This window comes from Protopterus annectens, chromosome 13.part0, assembly GCF_019279795.1.
Source record: "Protopterus annectens isolate FY-2018-M chromosome 13.part0, PAN1.0, whole genome shotgun sequence".
NCBI classification, from domain to species: domain Eukaryota; kingdom Metazoa; phylum Chordata; order Ceratodontiformes; family Protopteridae; genus Protopterus; species Protopterus annectens.
The window spans coordinates 749939093-749958028 of record NC_056747.1 but is presented as its reverse complement, the minus strand read 5'-3'; the positions used below and the strand labels follow the sequence as shown (position 1 = coordinate 749958028).

Below are 18936 nucleotides of genomic sequence, written 5' to 3'. Positions count from 1 at the left end.
CTAGCAGGATGAAGTTTAGGTGAGTGCTTGCTCTGTGACTGGATCTCATATTTATTAACACCCTGTGTTAAACGTGCAGTAATGTGACTAACGCTGACTCTCTGTAAAAGGTAACTGAGATTCTGCTGTCCACAATGACAGTTCTGTTGACTCTCTGCAAAGTGTACTTAGGATTTTAGTGCCCCTTAAACTCTTTCAAGTTCAGAGCCTGCACATGTGTATCTGTTCTCAGTCAAAAAATGATTGAGTGGATGGTTAGTACAGACTGTCCAACATGAGGAGATGAGCAACAACAGCCTTTCTGTTGTATGGTTCATATAAACTGTTAATAGAGTAGCTGAATTATCCTGCTTTTGCTCTTTGTAGATTGTAGAGACCTCCTGCCCATCGAGCACACCAAGATGAACTGGCAAAGTAAACCCTGTCCAAGAAGATTGCCATCCCCTTATCCTTGCCTGTTTAAAAATGTTGCTGACAAAAGCGATGTAGCTGCTTCTATTATTTATTTTTTTGCAAGACTGCCTCCACTGCGAAACACTAAGCCACAGGTGCTTGGTCATATGCTCATGCCTTGACCAAGCATTATTTGGACTGTTATTCCAGAAACTGGACCTCCTTTAATATGTTACTGCTTAACAACTTGCCCTTCTGAGCCTTATGCAATGAACTGAGCCTTTGCCTTTTGGTCTTCCTACAGTTTCAATCTCACAGACGGGTTTCATTTTTTTTGTCAGTTGTTCCAAACTACTGAGTTGAAGTCGAACAGGTATGTGCTCACCATATTAGTTGGCCTACAAAAAGACCCACTGTGTACTAGGTACTTATTACCCTCCTGTACTTCCTTTATCTGGTCTGTCTCTCCATCCAGCATTTGCAGATTAATTTTCCTGTAAGCTGGGCATGGCTATAATAGTTTAATAAAAAATGTTAGGACACGATAACTGTGTAGATGAAAATAAATTGACATTTTTATACTTGAAACACCCTTTAATAATGAAGAACAATGCTTCTACACTTAAAATGTTGAAGATGTAATTAATACCAATTTTATTTTTGCTTGTATGCAATATTGCTGAGTGAGTTTTATCAGTTATTTTGTATAGAGTGTATCATTTTATGTATATATGTTTCTCTTTCACATTAATTTTGTGCTTGCTGAATGCATGCTGGTAGGACTTGGGGGGGGGGGGCAGAGGTTGAGTACACCTACCTAGGTCAGACTATGATGTCACAGTATGTACTAGTAGGACATCTGCATGCTGCCAAGTATGGGCTTTAATTCAAAACTGTGCTAAGAAGATGAGAATGCCAGAAGTGGAAATCCCAGCAGCTACTGATTGTACAGGTCCTTTTCGCACATCAGCTGAGTATGCCTGTTATTTTCCCAGGTGTAAAGAATAATTTTGTTTCTGATGTTCTGATGCAGACACTTCCCTCAAACGCCTTGCCATACTGTTTATTCTCCCTCCAGGATTGCACTGGTGCTACAGGTGTTATAGAGAAGCTGCAGTCTACTATCCCCCTCCCATTGTGCATTCCATACCCCCCAACTTGATAAATAAATGTGCTGCAACCCTTCCCTTGTGTTTGTTGCTACCTGCTATCTATTTCATAAATGAGCAATTTCTGATATTGAAAGTTTGTTAATTATATGCTGGAAAAGTAGCACCTGACTGTGGGTAGTCACAAATATTATTTCTGTGGCATTCATTAAGATATACATTTCGAAACCATACTTTTATTGAGTTATACTTTGAAGAATCCTATCTTCTTGCATTACCTCAACTCCCACTTTGTCCTCCTGTGTGAATGCAGGATGTAAATTATTGGTGGCCATCTTTGTCTCTGATATGCTGATGTAAATGTCAGTGTATGGTCAGTATATTTTATTTATTTATTTAACATTTGCTTACTGGGAAAGTCCGACATGGAACAAAGCCAATTCTCAGCGGAGGCTCGGGGAGAAATGCTCCAGATGCATGTCTTTGTAACGTGGGAGGGAACTGGTGCACCCAGAGGAAACTCACATGAACGCAGAGAGGACATGCAGACTCCACACAGAAGGCACCCCAGCCGAGAGTCAAACCGGAGAACCTCTTGCTGTGAGGCATCAATGCTACCACTGCCCCGTATAAAGCATTTGATAAAACATTACCTCCCCCATTCCATATGGGAAATGTAGTCATTGTTGCCTGCTGTAACCTTCCATACCTGTGTATCCCTCCAGGTAGCCAGGTCAACATTACCGGCATCACATACAGAAAACTAATGGCTCTGTAGACTAGCCAGCTTGCAACCTTACAGGTTGTTGATGGTCTGTCACTGCTTCTGTTGTAATTTGACCTAACCTTTGTTGGAAGCCTCCTTGTGGAATTTAATTAGCAAAATTCAAAATCGCTAATATTAATGAATTATTCTTGAAATATTTATTGTGGCTTTATGGATTTTCTTTGAAATGTATATCATGGCATTTTTTTATATTCTATTAATTAGTCTTTGTTTTATAGTATTTGAAGTTTATGGTAGCCAGCTGATTTGAAAATGTTAACTGTTTGTTATTTAAATGTGATTTAGTGAGCAAAGAGTTTAAACCTATAAAGATTTAAGCTGAGGTGCTAGTTTATTTGTAAAATAAAGTTAATTTGTAAGCTCTGTGGGCTTTATCGTATGTATTTTTTATTTTATTTTACTTTTCTATGTAGTTTTATTTGGTGTTTCTCTGAAGTGGAATTGTTTAGAAGTTGGTTATGTGCTGGTAGCTGTATACAATACCTTGTACAGTGTCACATCTCAGTATTTAGAAAAAACAATTTTTAAATCTTTTGATCCCACTAAGAATCTGCACCTTACAAAGGAATGGTTACTAGACTTCTGAGGTCCTGCTTAGAATCTGTAGGCCTGAATGCTTTCCCCATCATTGGATTGTCCCAGTAAGAAAGCTGTGCCCCTAAAAACTTCAAAGGTCATTTTATAAAATTTGCACTAGACAAGTATTTGATGTGTCAGACATTAAAAATTATATCGATGAGTCAGTCTGTTTGTTTGGGATGTTTGACATAACTTTGCCAAACAGGTGTTCTGCATTTTTAAGTGTTGGCAGTAAAGGGATGTATTAAATAATACAGCAAAATTCAAAACGTATTTCTGTATTGAAGCAGATTGGGGGTTTAGTCTTCCACAGCTCTGTTCTTTACATATTCTTATGCTGAGATCACTGTACCTTGGAGTAAGAAGAATACTCCTGAGATAGTACAATGTAGGGGGAGTAGTATATAATAACTTAGTTGTTTAGTGTTCGCATTTTAAGTCTCATATGCTTATCTTTGGATTTCTGCCTTTCTTACATTTATTTGGCTTGTGTTTTGCTCAGTACCCTGAGATCAAAATTTGCTTTATAAATAACATCAATTGATAACTACTTTTTTGCCACATGAGGTTTCGATCCCATCTAATGTGAAAAGCAAAATGTGAGCAATCTTAGGATCATTGCATTATGATGACAATAATGCACAGGTAATTTGTACACTTCTTTACCCAGCTTGCTTTCTGTGGTTTATAGCGTTAAAGTAAATGAATGCGGTTACATTCCATGACCACTGAACTGCGGTATAGTGTTCTACAAGCCGATGAATTCAGATTCAGTAACCTGATTTTAATATTCATGGTCAGTGTGTGTAAAACAATGCTGTGCTGCATTGTTATTTTTGAGCATGTCAGGCCATCTCTAAACACACTTGAGTCTTTCTGTTTACAGAGACAGGTGCTCTGCTAGACTTTACCACTTTTTCAAAAAAAAAAGTGTATACATGCAGAACAACTTGTATTTCTCTTCTGTCTTTTGCATACTTCTGTGTTTGTCAGAAGTTACAGTTCTGAAGGTGAGAACTGTCCTTGGAAGCTTTGTTAGTTTTGTCACGTTATTAAAAATTGTGTTACGTGTGTGATTTCACATTTCTTTAACAACAGGATGTGGTACCACAACATTGAGCATATTGTTTAATATAAGAAGCAAGCTGTTTAATCATACGCACTGCTAGAGAAATAGATGATGCTTGCATTTTATGTGTGAATTTCTTTAAAAGAGGTGACTGTATATGTATGTAAAACAAGCTGTAATGAGTCAGTTTCCAGCATTTTATGTGGTGTATTAGTTGATCTTTAAATGTTAAAACACCTTTGCTTCTTGAATTGTTACATGCAGTTGCTGTTTGTTCTGTCCTGTCTCACTGAAGTTTACAGTGCGTTGTGTTTATACGTAACAGTGCCCTTTAGGGCATTTTGGTTTCTACAGCCCTTGACTGTAAGACCAAACGTAATTGTGTGAAGCACATATCCAAAGTTACAATAACTTTAGTGTGTCCTTTGGTTCAAAGCACAACAGTACTGATGCACTGTTAAAAAGTGTAGTAATTCTATTATACTAACTAAATTAATTAGAAATACGAGTTTGACATTGCAGTCCCCTTCTTGAAAGGTAATGCTTTTGGTGATTCAGTAAGGCATCTAAGGAATGAGTATTACTGTTGATGAAGGTGACTTGTGTGCTTGAAGATTTTTTAGCTTATTTGTTAGTCTGACTGTACGTCATTAAATTAATATTTTTTTTCTGTTGCAACAGGAGGAAATTCAGCAGCTGCGTGGTAAGCTGGATAAAATAGAGAAAGAGCGAAATGAGCTTCGCTTGCAAAATGACCGTCTAGAGAGCAGGGTATGTCCTTGATTTCTTCATCGTATGCCACAAAACTAGATGGTGTGTACTGAAAGTTTTTCATTGTTGGCCTTCCCAGGAAACTAAATGGAATGCACTGCAAGTCTTTAATGCCCCACCACAAAAAAAGGTGTTGTGTGCATGATACTATGCAGAAAGCTTGTGTGTGCATACAGTTTTTTAATACTTTTTAACATTTATAAGTCTGTGTGTTTACAAATTGCTGCTTGCATAATTATTATTATTATTTTTTTTTGCTTACTGTGAAGCAGTTGACCCCTTTAATCGTAATTGACAATCTTCTATTCTCAAAATGTGGAACAAACTGGCAAAATCTGCAACATTTTACTAATGATCTTGTTTAAAATCTATATATAGAAGGATTTCCTAAACTATAGTGTCAGTGTGGTGGTCACTTGAGAGGATATCATCCACAAAGGTGCCTAGATCTTTAATGCCAGTGTCAGTCTTGAGGGGTATGTCATCTATGTAACATTTCAGTCAGTTGTTTCTTTTACCAAAAGGAACAATTTCTGTATTTTTCACATTTTGAGGCCTGTCTCCTTGTACCAGTTGTTTGCATAGTCCACCCTTTCTTGGAGTAGTTTCATGTTGGTTGGGGCATGATTAAGATCCCCTAGTTTTCAGTCACCTGTGAACTTTGTTAGCCTAAGACTTGTAATATTGGCTTGTAGATCTGAGAAATAAATACCAAATAGTATGAGGGCTTAAATACTGAGCCTTATAGAACAGCACTTGTGGCATTTTTACTTTTCAAGGTGGTGCTTGCAACTGTAACCATCTGAGTTCTGTTTGTCAACTAGTCTCCTATCCATTTTGTTACATATAGGTTAGTATTCAGGTTTATAAGTTTGTTGCTAATAACCACACAAGTAGTAGTATCAAGTGCCTTAGCCAGGTCCAGATGTGTGATATGGACTGGATAACCACTATCTACCACTTCAGTTACATTTCTGAAGAAGTCTGCAAGGTTAAGGAGACCTATGACAAAGATGAATTAATGTAGATCTAGGACTAAGAAGTTATAAATGTCAGCATTAATGAGATCTGAGATGTGTTCCATGGCTTTGCAAACAAAAAGTTGTAATATTGTTGGATCTGTACTTACCTGGGTCATTGGTTGTACCGCTCTCCTTTGTGTATGGGCATTATGATGTCTGTTCTCCAAACTATGGAGGTATAGCAGTGGTCAGACTCATGTTGAAGAGGTTTAAAAGGGCTTCAGGAGGCCATATTTAGTGCCAGTAATCAAGCTATCTGATATATTATTAGAGCTGAGAAGACTTGTTCAAAGAAATCTTTGGAGGGGTTGCGGCCTGAGGGAGGTGGGGGTGGGGAATGGAGTGATGATAGTTTGTGGAGAAGTTTGCACTAAGTTTGTCAGCTTGGATATTGGCTGTTTGGGTTCAGAATGTATGATGTCATTATAGATCTGTCCAGAACATTACTGGGTATTTCTTACTTCCTGACATAGTTAAAAAAGGATTTATTTTTGTTTTTGGTGTCCATATCCATATTAAAATTTTCTAAATATGCCTTTTAGTTCTTTGTTAATGTGTTTGACCACCATTTTCACTTGTGTAGTATGTACCTCCCCTATAAGCACTTGGGTCTTTCTTCCTTTTGTTGTAAAACCTATTTATAGAAATATTCACCCATAAAGATTTATTTTAAAACCGATAGATACTTGGCATATACAGAACAGACGTATCAGTACATCCATTGAAGAGGGACTAGAACTTTGAGGTAAAGCTGTAGCTGTAAGTATGGAGTCTGTCTGGTGAGAAGTGCTGCAGAATTTACTGAAGTCACTAAGAAGCTGCAAGAGGATAATTTCTGAAAAATTCCTGAACAGGGATTATTGCCAACTTTATATGGAAAAAAAAACCCACTGATTTGTGGTCAGAGTTTATAAGAGAATATTATGCCCATGGACACTGTAAATTGAGGCACTGTTGGTATGGACAACATCCAGGCTATTTTGGCCCGTGGTTGAGGTGTTCATTGACTGTTGTAGGTAGTTTACATTTATAAACTTGAGGGAACTGTTGGACATGTTTTCTTGTTGCAGTGTGGGTGGATAACTGAAATTCGCAGGGTAAATTTACAAGGGCATTTAATTGTATCAATTAGGGTATTGAGATAGCTATCCCTTCTTTAACTGTCTGCAAAGTGATAGTTAATATTGTTTTTTGTTGTTGGAATTCCAGAACTTTGAATTATGGGTCATGAGGATTTTCTGGTGAAATTTGGGGAGGAGGTTCTGGCAAAGACTGACGCTCCCCAACAGTTGCTCGTAGGTCTAGTAACATAAGCACTGAACTCAGGAACGGGGGGGGGGGGGTGCAGTCATTACACTGAAACCAAATTTCTGTAACCATACATGAGTATGTGTTCAGGGTGCATAGAGAGCTGAAATGTGTGTATTATTTTATTGAGGCCTTTAGGAAAGAGGTGAGACACATGTATATGTTCTGAATTTGGATTTGCTAGACTGGAATGATTGGGAAACTGACTTTTCCTTATGAGAAATGCACTGTAAGGACAGCAAATGTCTTGGCCAGAATGTGAAAGCACTTTTAAGGGAGGTACAGACCATCTTTGTAAAATCAAATCAAGTGGTTTTGTTAGTCATCTCATCCCAAGTAGGCATGTACCACAACACATTTGAATGACACCAGCTAGTAAACCAATTATTAGTGTCAGTTATCTTACCTCTTTGGATACACGCATAGCAATGAAAGTCCTATCCTTCTACACTTCATTCACCCTGAAGTGGGTCACCACAAGGTCGTAGGTGTATTTGTCAGACTGTAGGTATTGAGTTCAGTGGTGTAATTATTTCCCTTTTCTTTATATCTGCAGCATTATGGAGGGCTGTCTTTAATCTGAAAAACATGATTGATCAGATGGTTCACCACAACAGCAGAATTAACTAAATCTTGGAAAGCCATTAGAGTCATGAAGCCCGGCCACTGGTGATGAGTTTTGGGTACTGATTTCAGTACAGTCAATCCAAAATCAATACTAGATTCTGGTCAAAAGAGTAGTGGTTTGATTATCCAGTTCTGACAGCTCTTTTTCAGTTGTGGGACTAAATGGTGCACCGTGCTTAGGGTTCTCTGATGTCTGGGTGCACCAGAGTAGCTAATTTGACTGAGGGAGAGGTAAATGTTGCAGATGAAGTTTTGCCCTTATTTGTTATATAGCTGTTGGCAGAATCCAGAGGTCTGCTACATGAGAAGTCAACAAGGATTATTTGCTCATATAGTTCAGTCAGTTTAGCAGATAGTGAAATGACTTTTATCCAAGACTTGCCCTTCAGTGCTAACATTAGTTCTAACTGAACATATTCTTTCATCTTTGGTACCTTTCCCCCAAGACTTGCACACATTCACACTACTTCCAGTCCAGTCTAACTGCTTTGTAGCTTTATATTTCCCTGCCTGTCCCACGTAGATGTCATTGAATCCATTGGAAGTGCTACACTTCTCATTCAGATAACATTTTTCCATAATAATCACTCCATGCTTTTTTTAGTAGTTTCCATGAGGATTAATCGAGCGTAAGTACTTTTCCTGTGGGTTCCTCATGGCTGCAATGTAGGGAACATTTCAGATGGAGCTTTTGTTCTGATAAAGCAGTAGTTTTAATGATTTATTATGTATATGTGCACTTTTTCATCTCACTGGATAATATTATGCGCCGTATTGCCGGTTGTGTTGCAACAGTGTTCACCCCTTAAGTAACCCGAGACTGCACTGATATTGTGCTGCTTGTAATGATGAACCAAGTTTTTTTTTTCCTCATTTGCTATTCTGTATGATGTATTTTCTTGTCCTGTAAATTGTTAAAATTAATGCTGTGGTTTCTTTTTTTCATTGTGTAATGGTTTGTTTTTTATCTTAAGCTCACAGAACTTAACTCTGAGCTCACTGATGAGAGAAACTCTGTGGAGTCAGCCACCCAGCTTTTAGAAACTGAGACTGCAGAGAGACTTAGGGTTGAAAAGGAAATGAAAGATCTCCAGGTGAGAAACTCCGCTGTTTGACAATGAAGTCAGTGTTATGGTATGTTACTAAATATGAAAGGTGAATTATTATATAACATAGTATAAATCATTGTAGTACATAGGAACTATGCAAAGTTAAGGAGTGTTATAAAGTGTTTGCAATGTTGCATGATTTTGAGCACATTACATTGTAGGCTACTCTGTTCTTATGCTGAAAGTAAACTGTTTAAGGTAAAATTTCCCTTTGGGAGGCACAGTTTGACAAAAACAGAAATTTAAAGTCGTATTTTACTTTATTGTAGTAGTCAGATGAGAGCAGTTGCCACTATGTTCTTTGGGGCAAAGGAAGGCTGTAGTCATGATTTATGATGGCTTGGTGCTGGACAGTGATGTAGTGAGGGGGAAGGTATATTTTAGTTATTACTTAACCTGTGGGGGCTGAACCGCAACTGTCTGAGCATTATTCTAACAAATAAGATCTGGGTATGGGTAGTATCATATCTTAAGAAATGGTTGTTATAATATGCTAATGATGTCTGTAAATACTGCTTTCTTTTATTCCTTTGTACAGTGAACATTTCCCAGCAAATTGTAAACTACAGCTTTTACCCTGTTTATGCTTTCAGCCATTAAAAAGAAAATACAGTATTGTTGTTATTGAGTACGTTTGAACTAGATAATGCTGTAACCTCCAACCCTTCTATGAATACAATGCTTGAGCTGGCAAGTTTAGTTTCACCATCTTACTTGTACTGTATTTTGCTTTTAGGTAAAGTTTGACACCATAAAGAAACAGATGGATTCCATGGAGATGGAGGTTATGGAGGCCCGACTCATTAGAGCAGCAGATCTCAATGGGGAGCTTGACGATGACGACTCTGGTTAGTGTTTATTCATTTACTTTTATCTACCTTTTTATTGCCATCTTTAAAAAATAACAGTCTTTGACAGAAATTCAGATGTTTAGTATTTTTTCCCTTCCTTCCCATTGTTGTTCCTTATGGAACCTTTCAGAAGAAGTCATCGTCTCCAGAGTGGGAAAATTATGGCCCATTTCTGAAGCATATGTTACAGTTTTTTGTTGTGCTATATCATTCTTCTGTTATGAAAAGGTTTAGCTTCAGTCCCCCTCCATGGGCACGTATATTAAAAAAAAAAACATGTCACTGTCTTTTTCCCCTAAAACAGCTGTAATTTGTAGCTTAGTACTCTGACTTCTATGGCATTTTCTAACATTACAAAATTAACTTTAAAATTATTACTTGATGGTTGTATTACTATTAACAGTATTGTAGCAGTGTTTTAAAGCTTATTCTAAAGATTTTTTTCATAAGAGGATATAAATATATGACTACTATTTCAATTGGCATGTTCTGTAGTGGAAAAAATCCCCAATATGTCACATCTGCAAGAGAAATGATTTTAGGGGATTTTTTTTTTTTATTTATTTTCAAGTTACAGTTATGATTACTTATAAGTTTTAGATGACCTGTAAGATGAAAAGCATTATTAGTATTCATTGTAAAGTAACAGAACAAAGTCAATCATTTAAATAAAAGGGACTGTTTGTAACATGCTGAGACCTCCTAAGCATGAAGGTTTATCTGACAGATAAATCCCTCACTGAAACTTTCACTTGCTGACGTAAACTCCAAACTAGTTATGTTCATAGGTTCATAGGTAGATACTAGGCTATCTGCCCTAGGGCATTTATAAGCCTAGCCAGAGTGTATTTGGCTTCCGCCTCCCCATTAGATTAGCCTACTGTGCCTCTGTAAAGTAGGTCACAGAAGGTACCGTTTTAAGATTAGTTTACTGTGCCTCGGTCTAGCAGGGACACAGAAGAGATCCCAGGGGTGAATTTGCGATTTCCCATCCACGCGTCCAGATTTTGCTTGAAGAGGGTCAGCGAGGGGCTATGTCTAACATGAATTGGGATTCTATTCCAGAGTGAGGGGAGCCTCTGGGAAATGAATCTGTCCCTCCAGTATGTCCTATTTATTTTTGTGCTGAGGTTTAGGTCCCTGGAGCGTGTAGCTCTAAGGGACTTGGATTTTTTGAGGTGGACCATGTCCATTAATTCTGGGTTTGACATGGCTTTGTACGTCAGGCATAGATCGCCTCTGAGTAGGCGATAAGCAACTGAGTAGAGCTGGAGTTTCTTTAGTCGAGCTGCATAGGACATCTGTTTGTAGCCTATGATCCTCTTGGTGAGGTACTTTTGGGGTCTGTCCAGTTGCTGCAGGTGTCGGGTAAGGTAAATCCCAAAAGGGGCATTGTATTCAATTATGGGCCTGATGAGTGACTAGTAGAGGGGCACAATGACCTCTCTTGATCTAGATGCGAATCCTTTCATGATAAGGTGGGCTATATAGAAGGTCTTTCTAACCACTTTGGCAACGTGATTATCAAAGGAAAGATTACTATCTACGTTGGTCCCCAAATCTCTAATTACTTCTTCCGTACTTAATGGATTACCACCTATGTGGTAATTTGTGGGCACCTTGTTTTTCCCAAAGGGGATGACTATGCACTTTTTAGCATTTAGCTTGAGGCCGTGGCTCTGGCACCAAGCATTCGTCTCTGTGAGACTCTTTTGGAGGATGTTTGTGTCAGCTGGAGATTCGATTATGGCCCCCAGTTTGCAGTCATCTGCGAACTTTGCCAGCCATAATCCCCCCTTGTTAGCCTGAACCTCAGAGAGGTATATACCGAACAAGAGAGGTCCCAGAACTGAGCCCTGTGGGACGCCACTTGTAACTGGTTTGGATTCGGACATGGCACCTGCGATTCTGACCATGTGGGTTCTATCTCTGAGCCAGTTTGCAACCCATCTTGTGATATAGGGGTTGATATTTAAGCTGGTAAGCTTATTTATGATGCCCGAGTGGGGTATTGTGTTGAAGGCTTTTGCTAGGTCCAGGTAGGCTGTGTGGACTACCTTGCCCTCATCTATGGCTTTGGTAACTGTTTCAAAGAAATCAACTAGGTTTAAGAGGCAAGATCTGCCCTTAAAGCCGAATTGGGTAGGGTCCAGTGTCTGGAAGCTCCCAATGTCTTTGTTTGAGTTCCATGATAATACGCTCCATAGCTTTACAGGCCAGACTAGTCAGGCTTATGGGGCGATAGTTTCCAGGGTCCGTTGTGGCACCACCTTTTTGGAGTGGGACCACTGTAGCTGTACGCCATTCTTTGGTTACATATCCTGTAGTAAGGCTAAGTTTGAACAGTGACTTAATGTGAGGGTTCAGTTCTTCTTGGAGCTTGTGTAAGACACAGCCTGGGACACCATCCGGTCCACAGATGCTGTGTTTTTTGCTTTGGAGAGGGCAGCTTTCACCTGTGCATCTGTGATGTCAGGGAGGTTACATTCAGTTGGGATAGGCATTTGCTCCTTGGGGGTTGTGCTGATTCTGTCTGCCAGGATGTTGGCTATGTCTGTAGGTTCGGTATATTTTGTACCGTTATGCAACAATTCAGAGCATATCTGTGAGTTTCCGCCCATGTTCCTGACATAACTAAAGAAGGCCTTGTGATTATCTTTAGTGTCTAGGGCAATTTTTCTTTCGAAACTGGCCTTTGATGATTTTATGAGGGATCGAAGTTTCTTGCTAATACTGATCAGAGATGCCTTCCCTTTTTGGGAATTTGCTCTGTCATGTAGTAGCTTCCTCCTTCTGTTGTATAGTTTATTTATGGCCGGGGTCCACCAGACCGGTCTCATGTTTTTGGAGGAGTGAGTCTTGGTTTTATTTGGGATAGCACGATCCATGCATTCCTGCAGGTGCTCATAGAATGCATTTGTAAAGGATTCTGCGGATTGGGCTGTATTATCCTTTGGCCCAGGGGCTTTGAAGGATTCCACCTCAGTCTTGAGAAGTGCAAAGTTGGCTTTTGAGAAATTCTTTACAGTGATTTCCTTGGCTGGGGGTGGGGACGGGATATGGATGTCCAGAGAAATTTGTTTATGGTCTGATCTTACCAATGAGGGGTTTACTTCTGGTGTGGAACATAGAGTCCCCATGTTGGTGATGACCAGGTCCAATATGTTGTTCCCTCTTGGAGTGGTGACCAGTTGTGCCATTGCGTTAGAGTTTATAAATTCAAGGAACCGTTGGGCGAGGGTGTTTGGGCTTGGGTAGTTGAAGTCACCCAATAACATAGTGTTTGGAGAGACCTTCATATTCTCCAGTGTTCTCAGGAATGCCAAGTGGGGTTCCTGTAATAGAGAGGGTGTTCTGTAGCAGGCTACAAACTGAAAGGCAGTTTTGCCCGCTGTTAGTTGCATGTGGATGGTTTCTGATGCATTGTGCAGTGGCACTAACCTGGAGGTGTAGGTATCTTTGAATATAGATACTCCCCCTCCTTTTGTGCTTCGGTCTGAGTTTTGGGGCTGAAATGCATGGTATGAGTTATAACCTGGTAGTGCTGGGGTGCTCTCAGGAGCCTTGAACCAGGTTTCTGTTACTGCACAGACATCGATTTTCTCCTTACTGAGGAGAGCCTTAAGTGCGTGCATCTTGAGGTTTAGACTTCTGGCATTGAGTAGCATTACCTTTAGTTTTTTTATCCTTGGGTTGTCTATGGAGGTGGGTTTGTCCTTTGAGCCTTGCCTAAAAAAGGCACTATGGGGGTGGCAAGTGCCTTGGCCAGTATACGAAAGCCTAAGGGTGACAGGTGCAAGCCGTCCCTAGCGAAGCAACGTGGCTTGTCGAGCATGTCATCCCAGGCTGACAGACACTGGATCCCCTTTGAATGACACCAATACTTTAGCCAATTGTTGAAACTGATCATTTTGTCTTTATACTGTGGCATAATTTTTGGTGAGGGCAAGATGCTACTCAAGGTCAGGGTCATACCAGCCAGGGCTACATGGTCAGAGAGCTCCTCTATGTCTCTTTTCATGTAGTCCAGGGAGGTACGTCTCAGGTCATTCACACCAGCATGGACAATGACGGAGTCATACTTGTACTTGCTTTGGAGTGACCTGAGTGCTTGCATTATGTGGCGGATCCTGGCACCCGACAGGCAGCTTACAGTGACCTTCTCCTTGTTCAGTCTGGTGAGCGGGACGTCAGTGTGCCGGATAGTAGAGTCCCCTATAACAAGTGTATTTGGTGTGTTGTTTGGCCTTAAGGGCTGTGACTGTGAGGCACACAGATTTTGTGAGATATGTGATTTGTGGGTATTGTTGAGGGGTGGTTGTTGCTTGGATATCTGCTTAGGAGGTCTTTGCTGTTTAGGCAGATTTTTATTTAGAGTCTCCGAGTATGTTTTTGTGTGTTTATGTGTTGGGTATGCAGATGCAGTAGGTCTGTGTGAGACTGAATTTGTGGTGTGGGTGGCTACCTTTTCCTCCTGACTGACTGTGCCAGTCTTGGGTTGAGAGAGCTCTGCCTCCAGTTTGGCTGTGTAACTGCATCTCTCACATGTATTAGAGTTTGTTTGAAGGAGGAGAGGGTTGTCTGTGTGCATAAGGCAGTTGTAACATTGCCTCAAAATTCCCAGATTCACCAGCTGGACTGGAGAGTAACCTTGAAACTGACCCTTGGACATACCAGATTAGTATAGGGAACTGTTTTTTTACTGATCAGATTAGGGAAGGGAACTGATTTTTCACTTGATCAGGAAGGACCAATCGGGAGCCTAATATTTATGAGAAGTCAAGGAGGGTGTAGTGCTTTAGTTAGTTAGTGTTTCCTTATAAGAGCTGAGCAAGTGCAGGGCTTTAGAAAGAGAATAGAGTGATTACTATGAGAGTTTGAACAGTTCTAAGGGAAAAAGTGAAGAGCAGACTTTGTAGAGCCTGGAATAGTTTAAACCTGTTTAGGCGGCGCTGCCCGACGCTGCTCAGTGCGCAAAACAGTGTAAAAAGAGAGTTGTAAGGTTTTAAGAGAGAGAGATCAAGGAGTTTAGAATTGACCCAAAATGGCCAATAAAACTACAGCTTCTAGGTAGTAACCACTCCTCCAGGGACAGGCAGGCTGTTCAGTGTTAACCACTCCCACTGGTGAACACAGAGACTTCCCTTTAGCCCAAGCAAGCACTGGCCTTCTAGAAACTTCCAAACAGTTCAGAACAGCAAATCTGTAACTGAACTTTCTTAACTTTCAGAAAGTGGGAAAAAAGCAAGATTTTTTTTTCTTTTTGTTGTAGTTTAAAGGTAGCAGAGATACACAAGCAGCAAAATAATCACAACAGTGCAATAAATGACCCCACACTTGAGTGCTAGGCCAAAATCAGGTAAAATGCAGTTTTTAGAGAAAAAAACGATTTTAAATTAAGTGCAACACAGGAAATGCAGTAAACAGGCTCTAGATGTGTTCCAAGTACTGTTACTGTTACAGATGTAAACTTTAGCAAGCCGGAAAATGCCAAAAAGTAGGCGGCGAAGCACTAAAACTTAAAAAAAATCAGAAGAAAATGTTTAAGATCACAAAAGTGGCTCCTTTTCTTCTCTCAGTGTTTTCTCCCCTTGGTAGGTGCTTCAGCAACAACTAGCAAGCCTGAAAAGATGCCAAAACCATGAGGCAGCCGGGTTTTAAGAGCGACAGATCAAGGAGTTTAGAACTGACCCAAAACAGCCAATAAAACTACAGCTTCTAGATAGTAACCACTCCTCCAGGGACAGGCAGGCTGTTCAGTGTTAACCACTCCCACTGGTGAACACAGAGACTTCCCTTTAGCCCAAGCAAGCACTGGCCTTCTAGAAACTTCCAAACAGTTCAGAACAGCAAATCTGTAACTGAACTTTCTTAACTTTCAGAAAGTGGGAAAAAAGCAAGATTTTTTTTTTTTCGTTTTGTTGTAGTTTAAAGGTAGCAGAGATACACAAGCAGCAAAATAATCACAACAGTGCAATAAATGACCCCACACTTGAGTGCTAGGCCAAAATCAGGTAAAATGCAGTTTTTAGAGAAAAAAACGATTTTAAATTAAGTGCAACACAGGGAAATGCAGTAATCAGGCTCTAGATGTGTTCCAGGAACTGTTACTGTTACAGATATAAACTTTAGCAAGCCGGAAAATGCCAAAACGTAGGCAGCAAAGCAGTAAAACTTAACAAAAAGCAGAAGAAAATACTTAAAATCACAAAAGTGGCTCCTTTTCTTCTCTCAGCATTTTCTCCCCTTGGTAGGTGCTTCAGCAACAACTAGCAAGCCTGAAAAGACGCCAAAACCATGAGGGAGTCGGGTTTTAAGAGAGACAGATCAAGGAGTTTAGAATCGACCCAAAATGGCCAATAAAACTACAGCTTCTAGGTAGTAACCACTCCTCCAGGGACAGGCAGGCTGTTCAGTGTTAACCACTCCCACTGGTGAACACAGAGACTTCCCTTTAGCCCAAGCAAGCACTGGCCTTTTAGAAACTTCCAAACAGTTCAGAACAGCAAATCTGTAACTGAACTTTCTTAACTTTCAGAAAGTGGGAAAAAAGCAAGATTTTTTTTCTTTTTGTTGTAGTTTAAAGGTAGCAGAGATACACAAGCAGCAAAATAATCACAACAGTGCAATAAATGACCCCACACTTGAGTGCTAGGCCAAAATCAGGTAAAATGCAGTTTTTAGAGAAAAAAACGATTTTAAATTAAGTGCAACACAGGAAATGCAGTAATCAGGCTCTAGATGTGTTCCAGGAACTGTTACTGTTACAGATATAAACTTTAGCAAGCCGGAAAATGCCAAAACGTAGGCAGCAAAGCAGTAAAACTTAACAAAAAATCAGAAGAAAATACTTAAAATCACAAAAGTGGCTCCTTTTCTTCTCTCAGCGTTTTCTCCCCTTGGTAGGTGCTTCAGCAACAACTAGCAAGCCTGAAAAGACGCCAAAACCATGAGGGAGTCGGGTTTTAAGAGAGACAGATCAAGGAGTTTAGAATCGACCCAAAATGGCTGTAATATTAAAACATCAGAAAAGAACAGTGATTGTGTTGATTTAGTTCCTTTTCTTAGTGTATTTGTTTGCTTTTTTTTCCATTTTTCCAGTAAATCATTAACACCTGTGCAGTGTGGAATATCACACCTTCAGCAGACTATACACACCTTTGCATTCCGGAGCAGTTTCTGAAAAATCAATTAAAACGCATAAGATAAATAAATGTAAATATTGTGTGAACAATAAAAGCTATTAAAAGTTTACAAATAGCAATGTTTTCAGTAAGAAGTGTTATATGCAGTGATAGTGCATTCATAATCTTTCCATAAATACTGTAATATATTGTAATACACACAAACCCAGGATTAATTTTTTTGCTAAACTTTCACAAACAAATTGTCAAATCGTAGAAATTGTACATCTTAACCATGTATTGTCAGAACACTTTTTTTTAACCCGACATAAGCTTTCATGTCTCTGCAAGAAATTCCTGTTTGAATGCATATTTATTAAGGTATTTACAAAAGTATGAAACATATACTTAATTGTATAATTAGCAATATAAACAACATATCTCTCAAGATGTACAACATACAGTGCAAATATCAATGACAATTTTCTTCAACAAGATTTAAGGTTTCACCTAATATTCTTCAATAGTTTGTAAGTCCATTGTTTTTTGAAGTACACATAGAAATATTTCTTATAATTGTATAGTACCCCTAATGAAAGTAACTGGGATCATACCATAGATAATTTAAGAGGATCCATGCATGGACTAAAGCATTTTGGAGCTGTCTCTGTCAATTAGTAGTACAGGTAGCAATCCTGGGTAAATTTTCTGCTTCCTATGCATAGATCTAAGTTGCCGTTGAATATGGACAGGATTAACTGTGTTGTATGTGGATGGGGGGGGGGTCTGTTCCACAGCAGCTGTGTCTTCTGCAAGATATACTTGTCTCTCCAAACTGTTTTGTTGATGTTGCAGAAAACTTTATATCCATAAACCCTGAGTACTTCTGATGTTATTTGACTTACTGATGCACAGTAAATCTATCATTAATGGATCTGAGGATGCCTTGTTTGACAGACATGGGTCACCTCTTAGCAGTCTGTAGGATACTTAGTATAGTGACAAAGCTTTGAGTCGGTGCATGTAGGACATATTGTTTCACGTTGAATCCTTTTAGTAAGGTATCTCTGTGGACGTTCCAGTTGTTGCATGAGTCTGGACAGATACCTGCCAAAGGGCGCATTATTTTCAATGACTGGTCTAATGAGGGCTGTGTAAAGGGGAACAGTGACATCCCTAGATCTAGACTCAATCCCTTTGTTTATAAGCTGTGCAATATATAGAAGGACTTTTTTTTACAACAATAGACAAATGTTGGTCAAATGTTAGGTAACTGTCCATGTAACTTCCCAAATCCCAAACAACTGGGTTATCTCTTAGGGGTTTATTGTCAGTGTACTAGTTCCCAGGGTAGATGACTTCCCAAAGAGAACAGTAATGCATTTTTTGGCATTTAGTTTCAGACCATGATTTTGACACCAGTTCTTTGAGACAAACCTTTCCTGCAGGAGGACCATGTCTTTTGGGGATTCTGTGACTGTTCTTAGCTTACAGTCATTTGCAGACCTTGTCAGCCAGATCCCTTTGGTATTGGCTTTTACTTCAGAAAAGTAGATGCCAAACAGGAGATGTCCTAGTACTGAACCCTGGGGGACCCCACTGGTGACTCGTCTCTTTCTGGAGATAACTTCCCCTATTTTGATTACACGTGACCTAGTGAGTTGGCAATCCAATGTAAGATTCAAGTCTTGTGTTCTAGACTGCCCAGTAGTGAAGAGAAGTAAAGCCCTGACTACAGATATGTGACACAAGTTTATTTAGTGGCTTCAGTATCTAATGGAGCTATCAGGCAGGATAGGCAAGCCTATCCTAGGGGAAGTAAGCAATCAGTCAAGTCCCTAATGGAATACCAGGGATTGGAACAATCACTGCGCTAGGTATATGGGATGGTTAAGGTATGTTTGCCCATGGGCCCAGGGTAAGCATGTTCTCATAATCCTTATTACCTGCCTGGCTTAACAGTGTAATGTTGTCATGTTGGTGGGTAGTGCTTAAAGAAGCCCTTGTGTGCCAAGACAGTTTGTTATACTTTTGTTTCTGCTCTATAAGCCACTTCCATGTTACTTTTGGAAGAGTGACTTAGTCTGATTCTTTGAGCCCAACCCCCCCCCCCCCAAAAAAAAAATACCTTCCACTAAGACTTCACTATAGTACAGAATGGATACAAGTTACTAGGCCACCTGCTGT

General features: G+C 39.7%; 1 protein-coding gene across 7 annotated transcripts in view; it reads left to right on the top strand.

The window, feature by feature from the left end:
• The window catches only part of MYO18A (myosin XVIIIA), a 2129602-nt gene that overhangs the window by 1435379 nt on the left and 675287 nt on the right, over positions 1 to 18936 (top strand). For all 7 annotated transcript variants that reach the window (XM_044054445.1, XM_044054444.1, XM_044054446.1 and 4 more), the window contains 3 exons: positions 4619 to 4708; positions 8640 to 8759; positions 9511 to 9622. In XM_044054445.1, the coding sequence (XP_043910380.1) occupies positions 4619 to 4708; positions 8640 to 8759; positions 9511 to 9622 (322 nt within the window). The remainder of the gene's footprint in view (positions 1 to 4618; positions 4709 to 8639; positions 8760 to 9510; positions 9623 to 18936) is intronic.